The sequence below is a fragment of the Scaptodrosophila lebanonensis genome, unplaced genomic scaffold (assembly GCF_003285725.1).
Source record: "Scaptodrosophila lebanonensis strain 11010-0011.00,11010-0021.00 unplaced genomic scaffold, SlebRS2 tig00000096-arrow-pilon, whole genome shotgun sequence".
In the NCBI taxonomy this organism is placed as follows: Eukaryota; Metazoa; Arthropoda; class Insecta; order Diptera; family Drosophilidae; genus Scaptodrosophila; species Scaptodrosophila lebanonensis.
In genome coordinates, this window is record NW_022060567.1 from 369,047 (window position 1) to 393,033 (window position 23,987).

At 37.0% G+C, this 23,987-nt stretch overlaps 1 protein-coding gene across 1 annotated transcript in view; it reads left to right on the top strand.

Moving 5' to 3' along the window:
* LOC115627602 (carbonic anhydrase-related protein 10) overlaps window positions 1–22,763 on the top strand; it is a 32,579-nt gene extending 9,816 nt beyond the window's left edge. The window contains exons 2-8 of the mRNA XM_030523324.1: window positions 9,246–9,293; window positions 13,352–13,488; window positions 13,697–13,888; window positions 13,987–14,149; window positions 16,630–16,784; window positions 21,821–21,952; window positions 22,081–22,763. Coding sequence (XP_030379184.1) covers window positions 9,246–9,293; window positions 13,352–13,488; window positions 13,697–13,888; window positions 13,987–14,149; window positions 16,630–16,784; window positions 21,821–21,952; window positions 22,081–22,167 — 914 coding nt within the window. The 3' untranslated portion in view covers window positions 22,168–22,763. The remainder of the gene's footprint in view (window positions 1–9,245; window positions 9,294–13,351; window positions 13,489–13,696; window positions 13,889–13,986; window positions 14,150–16,629; window positions 16,785–21,820; window positions 21,953–22,080) is intronic.
* The last annotated feature ends 1,224 nt before the right edge of the window (window positions 22,764–23,987 follow it).

Sequence of the window (23,987 nt, forward strand, 5' to 3'; positions counted from 1 at the left end):
TTCTGACCTATTTTTAATGTACTTTTCTGAACGAATTTGGCAAGTGATGAGTGTGTGTGTGTGTGTGTGTGTGTGTGTGTGTGTTTGTTGTGTGGTGATCGGGAAGTGGTGGTGGTGGTAGGAGGGCGGCTTAAAAGATGAAATTGGAATTTTATTTGAAAACAACAAAAGCATTTCACTTATTTCACTTTTTAAAACGCTTTCTGCCACAACTTAGAAAACCAAATTGAGGTGGCAAGAGAAATGTTTAACAAAAAATAAACAACTTTGGCTCTTCTTCTTCTTCTTTTTTTTGTCTGTCCTGCCAGTTGGCAACTTTGTTAGAGCTGCAGTTGTTTTTGCTTTTTTGTTGTTGTTGTGGCTGCTGGCATTCATTTGTTTCTCGGTGGAAAAAGTTTGTAAAATGCTTAGAGGAGCGCAACAAAAAAAGTAACAGAAAGTAAGTAATTGCAGAGGGTTGCATTTCTTGTTGTTGTTTTTGTTGTTGTTGGTTAATTTGCTTGGTAATTAAGTGAAAAACGTGTAAAGTGGGAAAAGAGAGAAAATTCTTTTCACAGCCACTTGGCCAGCTAATCATTTTAAAAGGACATTAGTGGGATCTGCTTCGTGGAAGCGATTGCCCCTCAAAATTCTCGAACCCTTCGTATGGATGGGGCATGCGAGCAGCTAAAAAGGCTCCCAATGCTGTGCCACACATATTCTCTAATTAGTAACTACAAGTACATTGAGAGAAATACACTATCTAGATTTTTTGGAAAAAACGCTGTCTTTCTGTGGATCTTCCTGAAGTGATCCTGTGGTTATTTATAATTTAGAAAAAACAGTAAAAAGTTGAATATATACTTGTAGTACACAAGTATTAAGCTTCATAAAATGTTTTTTTGTTCTTTTTAAGAAAGCACAAATATTCTTTAATTAGTAACTACATTGAGAGAAATACATTTGGAAAAAACGCTGTTTTTCTTTGGATCTTCGTGAAATGATCCTGTGCTTATTAATAATTAAAAAAAGTAAAAAAAACTGAATATACACAAGTATCATAAAATGTTTTGTTGTTTTAAGAAAGCACAAATATTCTCTAATTAGTAACTACATTGAGAGAAATACACTATCTAGATTTTTTGGAAAAAAACGCTGTTTTTCTGTGGATCTTCCTGAAATAATCCTGTGTTTATTTACAATTCCCAAAAAAAAGTAAAATGCCGAATAATCACAAGGCTTGATGATTTTTTTATTTTAAGAAAGCACATTTCTATGTTACTGAAAATATTTGTAGAAATATTTGCCTAATTTCCCGGTCTTAGCTTGTGTTTGGAAAAAACATTCTCAATTTCTCTTTAGTTAAGTTTTAGAGCGATTACTTACTGCATTTGAATTTAAAGCTTAAAACCGTTATTAATACTTTTTTTTATCACAAAACCATTTTTTTGACTTATACTTGCTATCAAATAGTTTGTCGGAGTTTTGTGGGAAATAGTCTACTGGTAATAAAAACTAAAGTATACGCATGTGCAGGAAACATCGGAAAATTGACGTTCATTTGTATCCCCAAAAAAAAAGCTAATGCTCTTAGCAACCTGAAGTGCCAGAACCGCAGCGTCATAAGCAGCTGGTACTAGTACTAGTAGATACTAGTGAAATAAACTGTCAGTCTTCCGTAAAGCGCTCATGTGATTGGCAACATTTTGAAGTGAAAAGTTGAAAAGCATCTAGAAAAGGGGCTCGTTTAAATGCGAACTGACTGCAGCAGCCGATCATGGATATCTCGCAATGAAAGTGTCCTGATTAGGTCTATTATGGGGGGTAATTAAAAGAAGTATGAGCTGACTTTGTGATTGTGTTACGCGAAGAACATCGCCGTTGCCTAATTATTATTGGTTGGTTATTATTTGTAACTTTGAACTTGCTGTATACAAAAAAATAAATGAATTAAAATGAGGACTTCCTGCTTAAAATTAACTTCTCTGTTGTTATTGGTAATATAATTTTTTTGAAATTTTACCAAAAAAGGAGGTTAATTTTTTTCTTATTTAAGATGATGAGCGCTTTGCATCTATTTCAATGACTTTCTGTCAAGTCGATACATATATATTACTGACTGATTTGCTTAATCAACGATCTGTTTACTTCAGAGCTGTTTCTAAGTAAGTAAGTTTGTATATTTCAAAGCACATATTAATATTTCTATAGCAAAAGGATAACAAAGAGAAATGTTAACATAACATAACATTGACTTAATCGCTTAGTTAGTTAATAACTTGATGAAATAATTTGTACAGATCGAAGATAAGTTCAATTTTTACGACGTATACAATTTCTTGGGAAAAGAGCAAACAAATAGGACTTGAGGGATACGTTCTGATTGTTCATTCTCGATGATGCACGAGTGGGGGATTACCCGTCATTATGTGAGTGTGTTCGCTCTGTTTGATTATGGCAAACACAACTGATAAATACAAACAGACAACGTGCAAAGGAAATGCGCGGAAACAACAGAAATCGGGAATCAATGGAAATGCATCGAGCATACATGCTGCGAGCGCAATGCAAACGTATATATGTCGTCCGTGTGTGTATAGGTGTGTGTGTAAATGTTTGTATACAGATATATATACGTATGTGTGTGTGTGTGCGCAAGCAATTGACTCTTCCACTTAATTGCTTGCGGCAATTAACCCACGAGTACGAATCGCGTACGTTTTCGCATTCGAATTGGAGTTCATTTAAAAAGGATATCCAAAGGCAACAAAAACGGAATATAAAGCAAACAATGCCAATTCGCACACACACACAAATGCCAAAAGTTATGCCGTCAATGTTAGGAAAGGCGACAGTTTGATAAACTGGGGCGACAACTGGGCGATGGTCGCGCTTCAGATTCTAATCAGCGATCCAAGCGCTTAACGGAAGTAATAAATTTTGCCCTGCCACACATGTTGTGTGTGTGTGTGTGTGTGTGTGTGTGTGTGTGTGTGTGTGGGTTGTCAACGTCTGGAAATTTTAATTAAAAGCGATGACATAGCGGTAATTCTATATCAAAATGTCGCCTATTAATTTTAAGGACATTTCCTTTATTGATTCTTTGTCAATATAATATTGAAGCCATAATTTACACATAAAAGGGCTGCCATGTCAATAAGGAGCGTGTGCTTTTGCGTGCGTACATATGTATGTGTGTGTGTGTGTGTGTGTGTGTGTGTGTGTACGTCTCCTTGAGCTCTGCATTGCTTCATTGTCTTTTGCGTGCGCTGTCTCGTTTGCTTTTAGGAGCGCTTGCCTCCCGCTTGTTGGCTTATTGTGAGTATCGTCTGCCTGTCTGCCCGTCTGTTTGTTTGTTTGTTTGTTTGTCTGTTTGCTTGTCTAATTTATTTAGACATTCAGTCGTTTAGGCGTGTTGCCTTTTGATGTGCGGTGCCATTAAGTGCACACACACACATATTCGCACGCATGTGTGTGCGCGCCTCGCGTGCGGCTTTGACTTTTGCCTTTGGCTCTGCTTTTGCTTTATTCAACGAGCCGCCAACCACCGCAGACATACACAGCCGGAGAGACAGACATATCCCTTGTCATTTCATTGCCACTTTGCGGCATCTGCCACCTTGGGCCCCACACCACCCCAAACCACCCCAAACCACAGCACCACACCGCTCCAGCCTAGCCTTGTCGCATTGCCAACATCTTTACGCCATTTTAATGCACGCAAGCAAAAGGCATTAACTAGTAAACAAAAGGCCCAACCACCGACCGGTGAGCATTTCCTGTGCCTTATCTGTGTCGCACTTTATTTTGATTTAACGGTTATCGCAATTACAATAACGAAAACGACAACGACAGCGACAACAACCATCGAATCGTCCTTAATTTAGTCATCGACACAAGCGCATTAATAAACCCCAAGCATTTGTTTATGTGAGCGCTCCTTTTGCTGTTTGTCGTCATGCTGCCTTGGCATGAAGTTCGAGAGTCAATTTCAATGATTGAGTGAATGAACGACGGAACGACGGAACGATTGAACGAAGGAGCGCTTGTGTGCCTGCCACTTGGGAGGGCTTTGGAGGGACGCAAGACATACAAGTAGAATTGCACATACAATATTGCTCGTCAATTGCTTTATTAGCACTAAGTGGGTTAATTATACAAGACTTTCTTTGGCTGCATTGGCATTGGCATGAGAAATGGTAATAGCATTGGCATTGGCAACTCAACTCAACTCACCAGTTAATGAAAACATCTGTCTGTTTAATTAAACTAAATGCATCCAAATGCCAATAAGAAGCTATGCCAGTTAAATACAAGTATTGTGATATAAGTATTTCTAAATTCGACGTCCCTCCCTTGGCAGTGGTCCAGTACATTTAAATTAGCTTCATAATGCTGGCATATTATTTGCATACAAGTAATCCGAATTTAAAGCTAATAAAAATGGCTTATTTGACTAATAAAGAAAGCTGCTTGACAGCTTAACTATTAGGGAAATGCTTTTGCCTACTACTTTAATTTAGGAAGTCAGAAACTAGAATCAATCATTCTATAGGCGAATTCTAAGTAATAATAGATCAAAGTTGTTGCCCACAACCTCTGAAGTTTTTTGAGTTTCAATTGTGAGAATAATTATGGAATAACGGATATCTTGAGTTATTGCGCGGTTTGAAGTCCGGCATTCACACAAAAACCCTCTGATTTTTACTGCACAATAATTTTCCTCTATTAGAACAGATTTAGTTCTAGCCGCAAAATTCAACAAGAGACTTATATGGTATTTCATGTTTCATAAAAATTCCAAATACATTTGCTTAACTGTGTCGTCTTCTCATTAAATTTAAGCTAGATTTTGCGTAGGCAGAGTGCTTGTAACACGTTGGGAAGAGTATTCTATGAACGACTTACATATTTAGGAAGATACCAGTATGGAATCCAAATTGCATGTTAAGAAGAAAGGCGTTACAAGAAGTGTGGACATGACTTTTACTTGTTCAACTTTTAATTTATGTAAATGTGATCAATTATTTAATTGGACAAATACGTTAAAAATGTATATAAACAAAAGGAAAAGGGCCCATTGATCATCGAAATCATGCCAGAATCTCTAAATTTTATTGAAAACAATTAAATCGTATTCCTGCAAGTCATTTAAAATTTCAAAAGCATACACACCTATCAGTATTCAATAGCCTTAAGTACCCTAATTAAAAGATCAGATCAAAAAAGATTAATTGTAAGAAAGGTATTATTGCTCGTCAATTTGTTTATTTTTTCAATTTTGTTTTTCTGTTACAGGTTTAAAATGTATTTAAATTTTACAACATGTTACAAGGTTGCTAATAATTTAACACAACTGGCATACTTTTCATTCCATCTTCAAGTTATATTAAATGAAATGAATACCAAATAGCCACAATATTTGCAACCTTACATTGCCAAATTGTTTACAAAGTTCGAGCAGTGGCCGTACATTCGCCTTTAGGTTTTATAAGGTCGAAGCATTTACGACAAGATATTCGCATATTATCGCTAATTTGCATATGCACGCAAGACTGCAGTTGTTTGCCTAAAAGATGCCTTAACTAAATCAAAGAGCCAAAGCTGAGAAAAAGAAAACAATACAAAATCTATATATATATCTATACATTTATATATATATTTGTGGGAATGGACGACAAACTGATGAAAAGAACGAGAGCACAAAATGCCAACAAATCGCATTGTATTCTCATTCCATCGCATCGGATGGCAGGGCAGGGCAGCGCATCGCATCTCATTTTGTTTCTTTTGGGGCCAACCGAAATGGCGTCTAAAACTGTTATAACAATAAATTAAGTTGCTAAAGTTGCAGACGACAGAAAATAAAATAAAACGAAATAAAACGAAGAACGCATAAAAACGAATCGAAGTTGTCACTGCTGCCAGATAAGAATGCCAGCAAAATGGAAATGTGCAATCTGTTGACGAATCATCAGGCAAATCGAGCCAGCTCCAGCTCCAGCCCCGCACTCAGTCCACACCCGCAACCGAAACCGAAACCGAAACCCAAAACAAAACCAAACCAAACCCAAACAACGAACCTTGTCTCCGGATCTGTTCCTGAAACCCATGGCGAAGCAGCAATTGCAAGCAATACCGTAAAACATTTTCAAATTTTTATTGTTTTGATGGCGCTAGCTTCCGCTGCCGCTGCCACTGCCAGTGCTGCTGCCGCTGCCGCCCCTCGCTAAGCGCCTCTGTATTGTTGAGTCAGTTAGACGCCAATTTAATAGCATACTTTACAGCGCTAAGCAGACAATAACAACACAGAAATATACAAACTACGACTGTGTAGTTTTGTAGCCAAAAATAGCGCGCGCCAAACAACAAAATAAAGTGACAGCGCCGTGGACAGCGACCCCACTGAACGCTGAACCACTCGTTGCTTAACAGTGGTCAAGATTTGAAAAGCGAGTGGACAAAAAGTCCAATGTCACATTGAAGCGTTGAAGGGTTATTAAATGGAAGAGCCTTTTCACTAGCTTTTGATCATTTCTAATTGACTAAATGAGACGTCAAATATTTCATCAAATTGTTTAATCAGAAGGAACAACGCAAAATAAGTAAATACGATATAATTGAGAATATAATTGTATTGTAATTATAACAATTGTCTAAACGATTTAAATCTAATGTCAGAAAAGACCAACTGACTAGCAATAAATGATTTTTGTTAGGTATTTCCTTTTTTCTGCACAAACTCTTTTTTAAGAACCCAACAAAGTTAAATTGTTGCCTAATTTAAAGAGAAAATTAAAAGATAACAAAGGCAATTTAGATCTGCAATATCATCATCACGTATCGATTGTTTAATGACAATCGCGAACTTCATTCATTTTTTTTTTATTTATTTATTTATTTATTTATTTATTTATTTATTTATTTATTTATTTATTTATTTATTTGTTTATTTATTTATGTAAACAAACATTGACTGTCGACACAGGAGGAAAATAAGTATATAAAAATTATAAAAAGCATCTCATAAGCTAGAAAAGCATAAGGGAAATCTAATCAAATTACAATAATATCTAATATCTAGTTCCGAAATTAACTGTATTTTGTAATACAATACGTTTATTAGCCGTCTCATCTCATAAAATTAGTTCTCATTTGCAAATAGTCCTGTTTGCAAAGGGTGAGGAACGTATTTTTGAATATCGATGCAATTAAAACTGTGGCACACAATTAACACTTATTTGTATGCTAGAAGAACGTTTAATTAATTGAATATAGAATCATTTTTGTTTTTATTTTTTCAAACTATATTCTTTATTTAAGATCTTTCCTAGGTTGGACAATTATTAAATTGTATGATAACTTTGACATTTTTGTTATCATTCTTGTCTTCTCATGATGGATGCGGCATGATTCGAACCGACTACCTACTCGAAGTCACAAGTGTGACATTCTTGAATTTATAGAATGAATAGAATTTTTTTTATTATTATTAATTATTTCATTTATGATGAGGTTGTAGTATCCGGCTAGTCCCTAAGGAGGTCCAGAGGATGGGTCTTGAGAATAGAACCATTTGCTCATATATTTAGACACGGTGTACTGATTTCCTCCCAAAGAATGTTAGGTTGCTTTGAAAATGATCTAAAAGAAAGGCTAGCATAGCCTTCTTAGCCTCTCGAGTATAGGATCGCACTTTAGATCGCACTAAAATTTAAAAGAATTAATCTTGACCGAATGAACAGGATAGCCGCGACGGTCAAGTGCCAAAAAGTCCACACCTTGAATTAAAGTGCATGCCACTGTGCGCTCCACTTGCAGCGTTTGGCGCTCTGACGTTGACGCACGCCGCCAAACGGACGTTCATTGTTATTTTAAGAAAAAATCGCTGGCGCACATTTTGCTTGGCTGCTTGGTTGTCTGGCTGGTTGGTTTCTGGCTGCTGCCTGCTGGCTGCCTGCCTGGCTGTCGGTCTGATTATTGGTGTTGTTGTTGTTGTTGTTGTCAACGGAAAATGCGGAAGCAGCAACGATTCCAACGACTCCCTTTTTTGAACTTCCGCTTTGGCTTGTACCAATTTCTTTGGGCTTTATTGCTGCCGTCGCAGTCTCCGTCGGCGTCGCAGTCGCAGCCGCCAGCGTCGTTGACTCTTTGCCCGCACGCATACAGCATAAATTTTGAATACGCGCTCAGTGGCTGCCGATTGGAGAGGGGGGGCTGTGGGGTTGACGTTGAGGTTGAGGTTGAGACTGCTTGACTGTAGCAAAACGAGACGCAGAATACAAAGAAGAAGAATGAAAAAAAAAACTAGCGAAAATTGTCTGTCGCTTGATAAAGCGGAAGCAGAACTTGGCCATAAACGAAATGTGGCAACTGGCTGTAAACTTTATTGGCGCCAGACTGGCTGGCGACGTTGTCGTTGTCGTCGTCGTCGTTGTCGCCATCCATTGACGTTGACTCATGCAACACACACACACACATAGACATAGACATAGACATGCACACGTCAGAGCTTGGCGTCTCAGTGGCTCGCACAAAAATCCAGCGCCTTCATGTCACTTTGTTTGCACTCCCATGCCCGAACCCGAACCGGGACCCGAATCCGAGCCCCAAGACCCACAGCCGCCCAACAAGATGTTTGCTCTGTCTGTGTATGTGATTGTGATTGTGGGTGTGAATGTGAATGTTGCATGGATGGGGGGGATATATGCGCCATAAGGAAATCTTACATTAGTTGATTTCATGCGCTGTTTACATTGCCGGCGAATTATGCGCATTTGAAAAACCCGAATCTTGCGAATCCGAATCCACGCTGCGGCTGATGGTAAATTTTTTCACTTCGGCCACTCGGTGTCATTGACTCATCGGTAAATGCAGACATTAAGCCCTGGACTTAAGTTTGTACATATGCATATATACATATATATAGAAATAGGTATATGTGTGTGCGAGTGTGTAAGTAAAATGAGACGCATAAACGTTTAGCGCCAGATAAATGGGTGCAAAAGCATTTCGTTTGTGTGCATGTGGCAATGGAAATGGCAGGGACAGTGTTTGGGGCAGGGGCAGGGGCAGGGACAGTTTGTTGACTGGGCAGATTGTTGCGTCTGCCTTTGGCTTAAGTGGAAAGAAATGAAAGTGGATTCTGTGCTATGCACCAATCCATTTAAATACAAATGCCTGACAGCTTTAAGCATTTCATTTTTCTTGCTTCAGGTTGCCAGTTCTATTTTGTTGTATTCACTGTTTCTATCATTTATTTACAGAAGTTCTATCGAGTTGGGAGGAATGGTGGACATACGATGGTATATCCGGTAAGTATTTCATAATTTCAAATTTATCAAAAACAAAACATTTGTTCATACTTATCAAAAGATCGTCTTGCTTTGACACCAAAGCAGCATTTTCTTCAAAGAATTCTGTTGCACTAAAAGATGGTTACAAACAATGCACAATAAACATTATCAATAAATAGTGTGATGGCAGCCAAATTAAGCTTTCATGTCTAAACGGTTATTTTAAATACTACTTTGTCCATATTTTAAAATAATAATATACTTGCAGTAAAAACATAAAAAAAAAACCAAAAGAAATAACATTATTTCTTTATGTGAGTTTATTGATTTGCCATTCATAATTTCTGACAGATTGAGTTTCTTCGGACAGTAAATTATTTGTTGTTCAATAAAAGGTTAAGTACAACAGAATTTGAAAACACATGATTTTGACTTAAAGCCGAGAACTGTTATTTTTCCTTTTTGATGATGCAGGCACGCGGAAGACACGGAGTATTCATTTACGATATTCTTCCTCTCAAAAAAGATAGTTTGCCTTGAAAATTATCCTTTTGACAAACTAGCCTTTTGACAAACTAGGCTCAAATCCTTCGAATATAGGATGTAAAGCTTACAAAAAAAAATTTACTTCAGTACCTTCTTCTTCTTTTTGCTGATGCAGGCAGTCGATCGACTAGTGAAATAAATATTAGTAGGAAGAATATTCGATCAAATTGATATACATATATATATATATATATATATATATACATATAAAGTACGGGTTTTCATAGAAAAATTGGTTTCTAAAAATGGTAAAAGGTGTTTATGCGGCAGCGCGCAGTTAACTACAGCCAAGGCTAACAGCAGTAAGCGGTCTGTTAGTTAACAAGTCTTACAGCTGTAAGTGGTCTGTTAGTTAACAGAGCGCTGCCCGCATCGCAGCCTCCCTCCCTAATTAGGAATTTGTAAAGTTAGTCTTAAAAGAAGAAACTTGCGCCGCCATTTTGGAGATATTTAACCACAAAGAGACGCTACACTCCTTCACAAAAGAAAATTGCATCTTGAATTCAAAAATTGATTAGGAACAATCCATTTAATGAATGAAAAAAAAAATAGGGAACTAACTTAACTTAAATATTATTATTTATTATTATTAGGAAATCAAGTTTAAATATAAATTGCTGAAAGCTATAAATATAAATATTAGAAGATCCTTTGCGGTAGCAGTTCTCTTCGTATGTTTCTTTTGATTTATTATTTTATGTAGGCAATGAAAATTGAGCAAACGATGGCAAGAGCAGAAGAATTATGATCGAATTATTATGGGCTCTAAATTGCTTGCATACTCGTATGACTAAGTATAATAATATAAAATGTATGAGTATATGTAATACATTTCGCGCGTCTAGACACATGTAGTCTGTGAGGCGGCCACTCACAGCCCAGTGCAACGCATATTGCCACATAGTATGCGCTATTAAACATATGTACTATAAATATATGCACACACGCACATATTGTACATGGATGCATACATACAGTGCGTTGCAATGTTAACAATTTTTTGTAGCTTCTCTGATTTAATTACATTTCAGAGTGTTTGAAATAGCAATAACGAAATCGCAGCCGACATTTCAGCTAATAGAAAGCTACACTCTCTCATGTGGACAGTGTGTGTGCGTGTGTGTGTGTGTGTGTGTGTGTGGCATTTGCCACTGCATTCTGTTTGTCTGGCCATATCCACTTGTTTGCGCTCGGCTCTCACTATATCCCTCCACATCTGTTTGCTGGCCATTTGCATTGTCACTGCGACGTCGACGCTGACGGCCCCGTTATTTATATGCATACAAAAAAAGACAAGCAGTGGCAGCGGCAGCGGCAGCAGCAACAACAGCAAGCAACAAGCAACAACAACAAGCAATAAACACAATGCAGCAGGCAAGCAAGCACTCGTTCATACAAACATCTCTGCATACATATCTACTATATAGTATGTACGAGTATGTATGTATGCATGTGTATGTGAATGAGTGAAACGAGCAGAGGCCACGCCCACACCCACATCCATAGCAACAGTTCAGCTCACATGCCGCGGTTCGCTTTTTAAACTTTGGCATTTATTGCCTACGTGTGTCGTGTCATCAAAACACATGATATACTCAAACAGTAACCCAGTAGAACCCTCCCAGTAGGGTATTCATTTTTAATGCTCCTTCTTAAAGCACAAATTGAAATTCGAAATATTCGGTATATGATGAAGCTAGTCCGCTTTTCTTGTGCCAGTTAGTGCGGCAAATGGAAATGGAAATTCCAATTACAGAGAGAATATGTAAGCAAAACTGCATTAAAATGAATGTAAGACTGGTCTTTTAAAACATTCAATTTATTAGCTGTTTCGGAATGTCCCAGATGAAGCACTCGATGAAAGGAAAACATTCTAAGTTCCCGTGTTCTGTTTGAAAAATGAATATTGCTTTTGTTGCATTTAAAAAAATATACAAGTATTCTTTCAATTGTTTGAAAAATGTTTTTAGTAATAGACGTAAAAGTCTTCTGTTGGGAAAAACAAAAGTGCTAGAGTCCTACTGGGCAGTCACACCACCAGCAGTCTGACGTGCAGTGCCAACATTGCGCATAGTTTTTGTTATTATTCATTTAAACTGCACACCTCACAAGCGCGCGAGAAAAACAAGAAACTGAAAAACAAAGAATGTATAAAAACATTCACACAACATACGCACACAAACAACGACATAACAGAACCGAACAGAACACAACACAACACAACAGAGCAGAGCAGAGCAGAGGCACAAAACGAAAATATTAAATTTTGTATAAAGCCGGCGATCAACTTCCCACTCCACTCCTCTCCAGCTGCCACCCCTTGGGCGTTGCATTGTTTTGAAAGTTTTCGACAGTTGGCCTGTCACGTCAAATTTAGCATCATCTCACTGCCTGGCAGGCCCCTCCCCACCCCCCCCCCCCCCCCCCCTCCCCCCGCACAGCATCCATGGACGAATGCACCTCACACATTTAATTGCAATTTTAAAAAATGTGAGCTTTCCCGTAACTCGATACACGATGTGGATGTGCTTGTGAAATATTTATTTTTTATATGGAAATTGCTAACCCTTAAAAAGTGTCTGCCTTTAATTACACATTATTATTTTAAAAAAGGCAATGTTTCTTTCAATTAAAGGTTAATAAAGGTTTCACTCAGGCGGACGTAAAACATTTCAAACGAACTAAATTAAAAATGGCAAAGTAATCAGAAAAATAGGCATTTTTTTGATGTTGTGGAAAAAGAAAGAGAAATGCGAATTCGTTGCATTGAATAAGCTCGAAATTTGAACATACTTGTATAAAGCACTTTTGTTAGTTAAACTTGAATTTCTAATATTTGTGTTTGTATTCTTAATCGGAGCTATTATTACTTTTTATTATTATAAAAGTAAATTCCCGATTGCAAATAATGAATTACTTAAATTAGCGAGGGCCTTAAGGTCATTAATCGAAGCTATATTAAATTAATCTTCCATTATTCCTCACACAATACAAGATCATAATAGCAACATTTTACAGCCCTGGCCCTATAAGTATTTAATTCTCATTTTAAACAAAACAACAATACATATGCGCGGAAAAAAATGCACAAAAAATCTTGCTTTTATGTTAAACTAAATTTACGAATTAAATTCAACTTCCAAAGAATTTCCTTTCAATATATCTATACAATCGAATTATTTTCAAATAGAAAATTAATAAATAATTAAGCCTGAGAAGTAGAGACATTTTTTAGAAATAAAGGCATACTAGTGTCTAAGAACTGTAAGCCAAAAAATTATCCAAAAACGTATAAATAAATCGAGAATTAGATTTGTTTCCTCTCTTCTTCTCAGCTTCGTTAATTTCCAGAGCAGTTAATGATTGACATGGATTTAAAAATGTGCACACATGATTATTGTATGTTTCAGCAAAATGCGTTGCCAAGGTGTTTCAATATTTAAATCGCTATGGGCTGCTATTGATTTGCTATTAATGTCTTCAATTTCGCTTGCCCTTGCTAATCATTGTTGCTTCGATCCGCTTTGCAGGACCAAGTTTCTGGGGCCTTATCAATCCACAATGGAACATGTGCAACAAAGGAAGACGTCAGTCGCCCATCGATGTGGTGCCCGATAAATTGCTTTTCGATCCCTACCTCCGCCCACTGCACATTGATAAGCACAAGGTAAGCCACAAACACAGACCCGTACAGACATACATACATACATACATAGCTATATATGTATGAAGGTATGCACATTGTCTGAGTGCAATGGTGTGTGTGTACAGACGCTTAAAGTTTAAAGCAACCGCTGGTCAACTTTCTGTCTCGCCCCCTCCCATCCCATCTCATCCCGACCCGACCCGACCCGACCCGCTCATCACCTCAACAGGTTTCCGGCACACTACACAATACAGGTCAATCACTCGTCTTCCGCGTCGACAAGGACACAAAGCAGCATGTGAACATTTCCGGGGGCCCGCTGGCCTATCGCTATCAATTCGAAGAAATTTATATACACTATGGCACTGAGAACAGTCGCGGCTCGGAGCATTACATACAGGGCTATAGTTTTCCGGGTGAGGTGAGTGGAAAAGAAAAAAACCAAATGCACCGAGAACGGGTGACATTTGTACGCTTCCCCCTCCATGCCATGAATATTCTCTCTCCATGTCCTTGCAGATACAAATCTACGGCTTCAACAAGGAACTATATCACAACATGTCCGAGGCGCAGCACAAATCCCAGGGCATTGTGGGGCTGTCCTTGATGGTGCAAATTGGAGAAACGCCCAATCCAGAGCTGCGCATCATAACGAGCACATTCAATAAGGTGCTTTATAGAGGTAAGCAAATGCAGGCAATGCACTCGCACGTGCGTGTGCATGTGCACACATACAAGTACATACACACATATACACATACCTACATATACACTGTATGTATATGCACTTCGTAAGGACCTCTCCCTGTTTCTTGTTGTGCCTTGGCAACTTCATTTCCGTTACGCAAAATACCCGGAAATGTTGCAATGTTGACTGCCCAGCCGGGCGCTGCACTTCACGCTGTGCCTTTTTATGATGTCATTCCTACCCCAACAACAACAACAACAGCAACATAAAAACACAACAACTACAACAACAGCTGCAGCAACACATAACGGCTACCACGCGTACTGCATTAAACAAATATTCATAACAAACGAGCAAGAAAATTACTGTCGAACAAAACGGAGCTATGGAAATGCTTTTTCAGAGCAATTCAAGATTAGATTACTCATTCATACCTATGTACTAATGCATGTATATATATATATATATATATATATATATATATATATATATATATATGTGTCTTGGTGCTCAAAAGTGTCCAAAGGTCAGAAAAAAAGACGCAGCTCAACTTTCGCTCAATCCGATAAATATATTTATAGTTTTGATTTTCTACAGAAAAAAGACTCAAACCCCTTATCTTGGACTGTTCTTAGAAAGTAACTTTAAGGTTTTTTAAATATTTTAGATCGATTATCTAAACAGCGTTTATTACTATATTCACTTGAGGCTAGATAGGTATTCTGAATTGTGTGTCCAGATCAAGAAATTGCTGTCTACAACTTGCTGTTCCCAACTTTCCGATGTATAACTATAAAGCTCCCTTCTGGAGATTTTAGTTGCTGTTAGCTAAAATTTATTTTAATGTTAGGCACTTCTGAAACCATTGCAAATATTTTTTTTGTCAATCTCTCAACAACAGTTAATAATAATAGTTTATTTATCATTGTTATTGTTATTATGCCTTCTAACAATTGATTCTGTTTCATGATTTAACAATTTTTTAATAGCCTCTATTGCCATCGTAATTTGCAAAATATTTGTGTTCTTTGAAGCAAAATAGATTTTAACACATTTACGCCTTCTTTCTGATGTCCATTAGTTTGTCAGTCCATCTGCTGTTTGCTTCTTGTTATTATAATATCGAAGGGCTCAAACTTCCTCGATCATAACCCTATATCGAGTAGCTGATAATTCGAGTTCTAAAAAGACAAGTTTCTGCGCGTTTTTTCGATCGAAAGTGGAACTGCAACTCCAAGATTGCTGAACTCTTATAAAATAATAATGTGAACTTAGAACAATGAAAACATTTTGTTTACCAAAATCAATTAAGCTCGAAACAAAGGCTATGTGTGAAGATACAGTCCGAAATGCTTTCCAAAAAGATTCCCGTGTTGGATTTCAACAAAAGGCCGCTGATATCACCATTTCTAAGCATAAGCCTGACCTTCAATAAAAAGCAATCGACCTTTATATATACATATAACTATAATTCGAGTATGTATTCTACATAAATGTGTTTGAAGGCCAGCATTAAATGCTCGAAACAGGCTCTAAAATATTTGCAAAAATGAAACAAAATTTCGATGAAGTCCTGGGGCTGCCCATTGAGCATAAAATTAAGTAAATGGCAAGAGGCAAGCAAAAAGAAATGACGGAACGCAAATGTTAAATGAAACCTCGAATTACACTAAACCAACACTTAATAATTCTGTTTTGGCCCTGGCAGTAACAGTGCTGGGTTCTGTGGGAGGAATTCGGGAGGGGGCAGGCAGTTGGTTGTTGGGTTGTCGGGTTCTCGGTTGTTGGTTGTTGGTCTGTGGGGCAAGGAGTGATGCAATTTGCAGGCGGCAGCTTGCCGACCGCTCAGTTTAATAGCCTTTTTACAGGTTGCACAGAAGTTTATGTGGCAACTTGGCAATTTGTAAAGCGGCAGCTAAATATGCAAGGCAGCAGCACTAACAGCAGGACGACAACAACAGCAACAACAACAGCAACAGCAAACACGACAACAACCAAACACAAAGAAGCCAAAAGCAAGCCGGGAAAGTAAATAGGGAAAACGAAACTGTAAAGTAAAACCAACACTTGTAATGCAAATGCCGCGCCAAGAACCACGGATCGCTTCATTTCCTGTTTGCAAAAATGATTTGTATGAATGCAAGTGGGCGTTGGGCGACGGACGACGGACGACAGACGACGGGTGGCGGATGGCGGGCTTTGGGCGACGACAAGGATGACGACGACGACGACGACGACGACGACGACATTTGAATTATTCATTAAACTGAAGCAACGCTCATATTTCTATGGCATGTGCGCATAAATGTTTGCCAAATAGCGCCACTAAGCCAACACCAACACCAACACCCTACAACGGTTCGCCCCCACTTTGCTGCTCACTTTGCTGCACCTTGAACTTTGTGTGAAATGACGCCAAGCTCATGTTTCCATTTGCATTATTGCTCTCGCCCCTCTCCTCCCTTCTGCTGTAGGCTTCTCCACGCCCATTCGCCATATATCGGTGCGTTCGCTGCTGCCAAATTCGGATCACTACATCACCTATGAAGGCTCCACAACGCATCCCGGCTGTTGGGAGAGCACCGTCTGGATAATAGTTAATAAACCCATCTATATCACTAAGCAAGAGGTGAGTACTCTCCAAGTTATTTAACTATGTATCTATGTATTAGCTCCCTTAGATATCATTTACATCGAAAATGCTATTGAAAACTGGGGCTTAGATGAGCAAATAATAACCTTTATTCCATTTTCGGAAGCCTCAACATCAAAAACATTCCAAAAGAACAGCTGTTTTCAACATTTCTAAATCGCTTTTAAAAAGTAGATTAACCCTTACAATGCATAAATATATATGGCTGTTTCTTTTATTATTAAATATTTTCGAAAATCTCAAAAAGGGTTTTGGGCGAAACATCAACATAAAAAACGTTCCAAATAAAAAACTGTTTTCAACATTTCTAAATCGCTTTTAAAAAGTAGATTAACCCTTACAAAGCATAAATATATATGGCTGTTTCTTTTATTATTAAATATTTTCGAAAATCTCAAAAAGGGTTTTGGGCGAAACATCAACATCAACAAGTAAAAAAGCTAAAGTCGGGTGTCCCGACTTTGAAATACTCTGTACATATGTTTACAATAATTATAGAAAATAAAAAAAATTAAGAAAATAAAAAAAAAAAATTGATCGATTTTACCTCTCTCGGTATTCGAACTCACGTATAATTGCACATTTACATAGCAATTGCGTCTGTGTGAGTGTATGTATGCCTATGCGCATCTATTCGTGTCTGTGTAAGAATTTTCGCAGTCAACCAAACAGCAACATCAACAACAGCCGCGGGCAGCGCTTGAGCAGCGCTGCAGCAGCAAATATATTTATGGCTATAACTTCTCGTTAAATCGGTCTATCATAGTTAAACTTGGTATACGGACATATAATAACCAACTGGGGGTATTTCCAAAATTTTAGTTCAAAATTCCAAGAATTACGGGAGTTACGATTTGCGGGGTAGAGGGGGGAGGAAGGGAAATTCCAAAATATACATTTTCTGCGTATTCACATAAGGCATCTGGGACTAAAATTTGGTGACCATAGGTCTTATAGTCTCCGAGATATAGGTGATAATACGAATGGAAAATCGGGAAAACCCCCATAGGGGGGAAGTGAGGGGGAAAATCAAAAAAATAAAACAAACTCGTATAGAATACACACATAACGCATCTTTGTGCAAAATTTGGTGTCTCTATCTCTTATGGTCTCTGAAATCCAGGTGTTCATACGGACGGACAGACGGACAGACGGACAGACTGACAGACGGACAGACGGACAGACAGACAGACAGGGCTAGATCAACTCGTCTCGTCATGCTGATCAAGAATATATATACTTTGTGGGGTCTGCCACGCCTCCTTCTGCCTGTTACATTTTTCAGCTCCCGCAAACCTAATATACTTCTGTACATTTCATGTACAGAGTATAAAAACATTCCAAATAAAAAACTGTTTTCAACATTTCTAAATCGCTTTTAAAAAGTAGATTAACCCTTACAATGCATAAATATATATGGCTGTTTCTTTTATTATTAAATATTTTCGAAAATCTCAAAAAGGGTTTTGGGCGAAACATCAACATCAAAAACATTCCAAATAAAAAACTGTTTTCAACATTTCTAAATCGCTTTTAAAAAGTAGATTAACCCTTACAAAGCATAAATATATATGGCTGTTTCTTTTATTATTAAATATTTTCGAAAATCTCAAAAAGGGTTTTGGGCGAAACATCAACATAAAAAACGTTCCAAATAAAAAACTGTTTTCAACATTTCTAAATCGCTTTTAAAAAGTAGATTGCCCCTAAAAAAATCATAAATATATATGGCTGTTTCTTGTTTTTTTTATTACTTAATATTTTCGAAAATCTCAAAAAGGGTTCTCATTCCAAATAAAAAACTGTTTTCAAAATCTTTCTAAATCGATTTTAAAAAGTAGATGAGCCCTTACAAAGCATAAATATTTTTGATCAGCGTTCCGTGATAAAGCTGTGCCTGCTTCTATTTTTTTTAATTATTAAATATTTTCGAACGCTTGAAGGTTCTCAGGAAACGAAATGCAGACGACTTGAAAACTCGAGTTCTCGCTCGGACGACCATACGGACTTGTGTTTATCGATTCGTCCTGTCGTGCTGATCATGCTTGTATGCACGATACGAATACTATATACTTGAATAAACACATACAATATATATATACATACGATTACTATATATATACGAATACTACAATTATATACGCATTATTTGCGTTCTCCAATCATTTGCGTCCTACATAAACGTTTGAAAGCTTTTGATACAAAAATTCAAAAAGTACATTCACATTCCTGATTTTCAGTTTTTTAGCGAAGGGAAATATTTTGCGAATTTACAAATTAGGATAAATAATCATTCGTAATCGTTTTAACTAAAATGTTATTGTTGCATATTTTAATTACATTTGTAAATGGGAGTAGTTTTAACACAAATAAAAGTTTACACCTTGCACCTATTGAGTTGAGATCCTAGTTATATGTACACCGTACACTTGTATGTGTGCGTGTGTGCGTGTGCGTGTGTGTGTGTGTGTGTGTGTGATGACACCGCAATATAATCAAAAGCAATTAGAGGCATTGTAATGGAATTTTGGTTTTTACGACACCAAAACAACAGCAAATCAAATAAATGCAATTATAAAATAAAATGATGGGCATGGGCAGCGCTTGCAACACATGCATGCCACAGCACATAATTAAAAAACAATATTTGCTTAATTTAAACAATTTACATATGTCTGTAGACGAATTACGCGAACATACATACATATCTGCGAGTATGTACATGCGAGTATCGAAGGCAATCAGGCAATTATGCATAATTGTCCACATATCGTACATAAATACATACATATATAAACACACACACACACACAAACATGCAAGTGCAATGTATGTATGTATGTATGTATGTATGCAGGCAATTGTTTAATTGGCCACTTAACACTTTCGCACTTGCATTCGAGTCTCATTGAACAGCAATTAAACAACACGAGATATGTGTTTACATATGTACATACAAGTATGTATATGTGTACGTACATACCTACTAAGTGTCTGTGAATACATATGTATAAACATATGTAAGTCCTTATATACACTTCGCTGCTGTTTTTGTTGCTAGTGTCATTGAAAGTGTTGGTGAATCGGGGGCAAAAAAAAATAAATAAATAAAAAAACACACACACCCATGATACAATCGTGATGCCAACACTTGATAAGCTTAAAGTGGAATTAAAAATTCGATGAAATAATAAAAAAAAATGCATGTAGTTTTACACGAAACGGAGATGGATCGGCTTCAATCAGATCCCTCCTGACTAAACTCTTTCGAGTCCGTCTTTCATCGCTATTACGAGTGTCAAGATCCAGACTCTTTATAACATAACTGACACACTTCTTCAGTTGGAAATTAAAAACAACCGGTTAAAATTAATGCCATGTCTGGGGCAACAATTTAAATAAGCTAACTCCATGAGAACTACAAATAATAATACAGGCATTACCTATAGCCTGAGCAGGAAGCGTTTTCATCAATCGATCGGGTTCATCAAACTTTTTTCTCACACACAATAAATCGAGTGCTTCAGGTCCTCTCCTCTTTATCCAGCTATGCTCGTAGTATTTGTGTTTTCGATGAGCAAACCAACTCGCTCATCTAAATATTCCAAATTATATATTTCCAATACAATTGCGGAATTACTTTCATTTATTTGTGACATTTATTTTCATTTAAGGACTGCCCTAAAGAAAAGTCTTGTAAATGTAATGAATTTCAAATGGAAACTGAATTTATTTTGTGATTCAGGTTATTTGTAGATGTAGTTTTAATGTGAAATATACTATGTGTATGCATGTTTATGCTTCAACATTCTGAAACATTCATTTTCTCTATGAAAATAATGTCCTTTTTCAACTCATAACCCGAATTACCATTATCATCCAAAAATTAAGAACAAATAAAAAGTTCGCATGCTGGAAAAAAGAACATATTTGAAGGCTTTTTAATTACAAAGTTAAATAAATAAATTCAAAGCGAAACTCTGTTATTTATCTATACTAATATTATAAAGAGGAAAGATTTGATTTTTTTTTTTTTATACTCTGTACCCAAAGGGTACAAGGGTATATTAGTTTTGTGCGAGTGCACATGGAACACACAGAAGGAGGCTTGGTGGACCCCACAAAGTATATATATTCTTGATCAGCATGACAAGCCGAGTCGATATAGCCATGTCCGTCTGTCCGTCTGTCTGTCCATCTGTCTGTCCGTCTGTCCGTCTGTCTGTCTGTATGAACGCAAGGATCTCCGAAAGTATAAGAGCTAGAATAATCAAACTTGGTATACAGATTCTCCTGAGACCGAGAAAGGACGAGTTTGTTCATTTTTTCTGATCCACCCCCCCACTCCCCCCCTATTAACGATTTTCTATAACTCCCGTAATTCTTGGAATTTTGAACTAAAATTTGGTAGTCACATTAGGTTAGTTATTATATAACCGTATACCAAGTCTCATTATGATAGAATGATCGGAAAGAAAGTTATAGCCATATAACCAGGCCCAATGCACACATACATACATATGTACAAGTACACAAACACGCATAAGGCACGATTCTGATGTAAATGTAAATGTATGTATGCATGCATGGAATATTTTATGTTTAATTTAGTTAATTAATTAAATTAATTTAGTTAATTAATTAAATTAAATTAATTAATTAATTTAATTACTTTTTTGTGGGGTGGTACAGGGTATTTAAGAGTTGAGCCTGCTCGACTTTAGCATTCCTTTCTTGTTTTTTTTTTGAAAAGGCTCCGAATCTACTGGACCGATTTAATGGATTCTTTCACAAACAACAAAATGAAATAAGAGAGAATTTTTGTGTCATTCTGTGTGTTAAATAAATTCGCACAAAACTAATATAGCCTTGTACACTTTATGGGCAGGGTATAAAAAGAACTGTCCCAAATAAATAGCGAATTTCTGAATGCAAAATGGTCTTTTCATCGAATAAATTGAATCAGCTCTTGCCACTAACTATGGGTATTATTATTATTGGTTTTCTTGCAGTTATATCAACTCCGACGACTGATGCAAGGCTCCGAGAGTACACCTAAAGCTCCACTAGGAAATAATGCGCGACCCGTGCAAAGTTTACATCATAGAACAGTAAGAACGAATATAGATTTTAAGCGTAATAAGGTGAGTCCCAGTCCAAGGTATACGTTTTTTTTTTCACTCAATATCGTCCAACTTCAATGACTATTCAAATAATTTGCAAATAATTTATCTCTCTGGCTCTCTTTCTCCCCCATTTCTCTCGATTCCAGAATCAAAATGCATGTCCTTCAATGTACAAGGATATGTATTATCGGGCGAATCGCTGGTCACCCGACACGGGACTTTTGATACGTTGACAATGCCAGGCAAATGACAGGACAGGCAGTAGTGGAGGCAATAACAGCAACAGCAACAACAACAACAACGGCGGCAGCAACAACATCAGCAAATTATATATAACAAAATTAAAAACGGACAGTGTTACAGCAATAACACCAATTACGACTATAATGACAACAACAAAAACAGCAAAAACAACAACAACAACCATAGCAACGGCAATAACAGCGCCAGAGAAGGTGTCCTGCAAAATGCTGGCCAGGGCCAACAACAACAATAACAACAGCAATAACGCATTTCACGATTTTTATTACACTTTAAAGTTTTATATTAATGTTTATAACACGAGCTCAGGATTCGTTTGGCTTGCAATATTCCTACAACAAAAGCGCCAGCAACAAAAATGGCATTTTTTGTTGCATTATTGATAAAAAGGTAACAATGTTAAAAACAACAAATGCTTGCAACAAACAAACAAACAAACAAACACACACACAAACAACACTCAACGCAATAACAATGAATTATGAATACAGACACACACACACACATACACACACACACGCTCTCATTATGTTACAAACAATTAGATCAATGAGAAATATAACTAAAATGTTACTGGCCGACTTTTGTAATTCGTTTTTAGTTTTGAATTCGGTATTGTTCCGTGCACTTATTTTGCATAATTTTCAATTTCACAAATATTTTATTACATTCTAATATGAATAGAAATTATTTCTGCTTCACACACACGCACACACACACACGCACACTCGAAAACCATACACATATGCATACTGGTGGCATACGAATGCATAAACAAATGTGAAATTATGCACAATATGGCCAACAATTAATTTATGCAATTAACGGCGGCTAATTTATCGCATTTAACTTAAAACAAGCAAATATTTCCAATTCAATGCCATTTTTTCGTTCACCCGCTATTGTTTCGCATACAAATAGAAGGCAGTTACCAAGTATTTATAAAGGATGCTTTTTTTTTTGTTAAATTAATTTTACAATTCGAAATCGATATAAGTAACACAAATATACAAAGACAGAAAAAATACAAGCAATTGGGGAGAAATGTACTTTCTAGTCTCTTTTTTAGCTCGAAACGCCTTTCCCTCTTCCAGCTCCATCTCTTCATTGTTAGCAAAGCCATTTTGTAGAAATGGCAAATCCGGTATGTTAGAGAGCAATGCGAACCTTAGCTCCTTGCTGTTGACCACTGCCCTAATGGATGTGTGAACTGTTGCATTGTTTTGAGGAAACATCACTAGCATTTTCCCCAAAGTTGGTTGATCAAAAAAACAGTTGCATGTGCATTCCAAAAACTTGCGCCATCATCTTGCCTGCAGTCTTTGGAGTCGATTCTCCCCTCTCAGTCCACACTTTTGACTCCTCTTCCATCTCAGATGTGTAGTGATAGACTTATGTTTCATCCATGGCTATGAATCGACCCACACATTTCGCCACACGCTTCATTGAAGCAGATGCTCCAGAGCTTTAACTTAGCCAACCAATATTTTAATGTAAAAGAAGGAACAGAATCCCCCAGAGATCTTGGTTGGACTGGGACCGTAATGGGATCAGGTACTGCTGAGGCTACCCTCGTATGTTAAAATAAAAAACCATTGAGAGCATCGTGAACCCTTGTTTTAAGTATAGAGATGTGCGAAATGAAAGACGATCAGAGACAACAACACTTTATTTTAAAAACCATCAAAATAAAGATTATATTAAGGGGTATAACACGATGATATTGAACTGCAAAATTATAAAAAAAAAAAAACATTTCCTATTCAAGTATAAGCATTAGCTGCCCAATTCT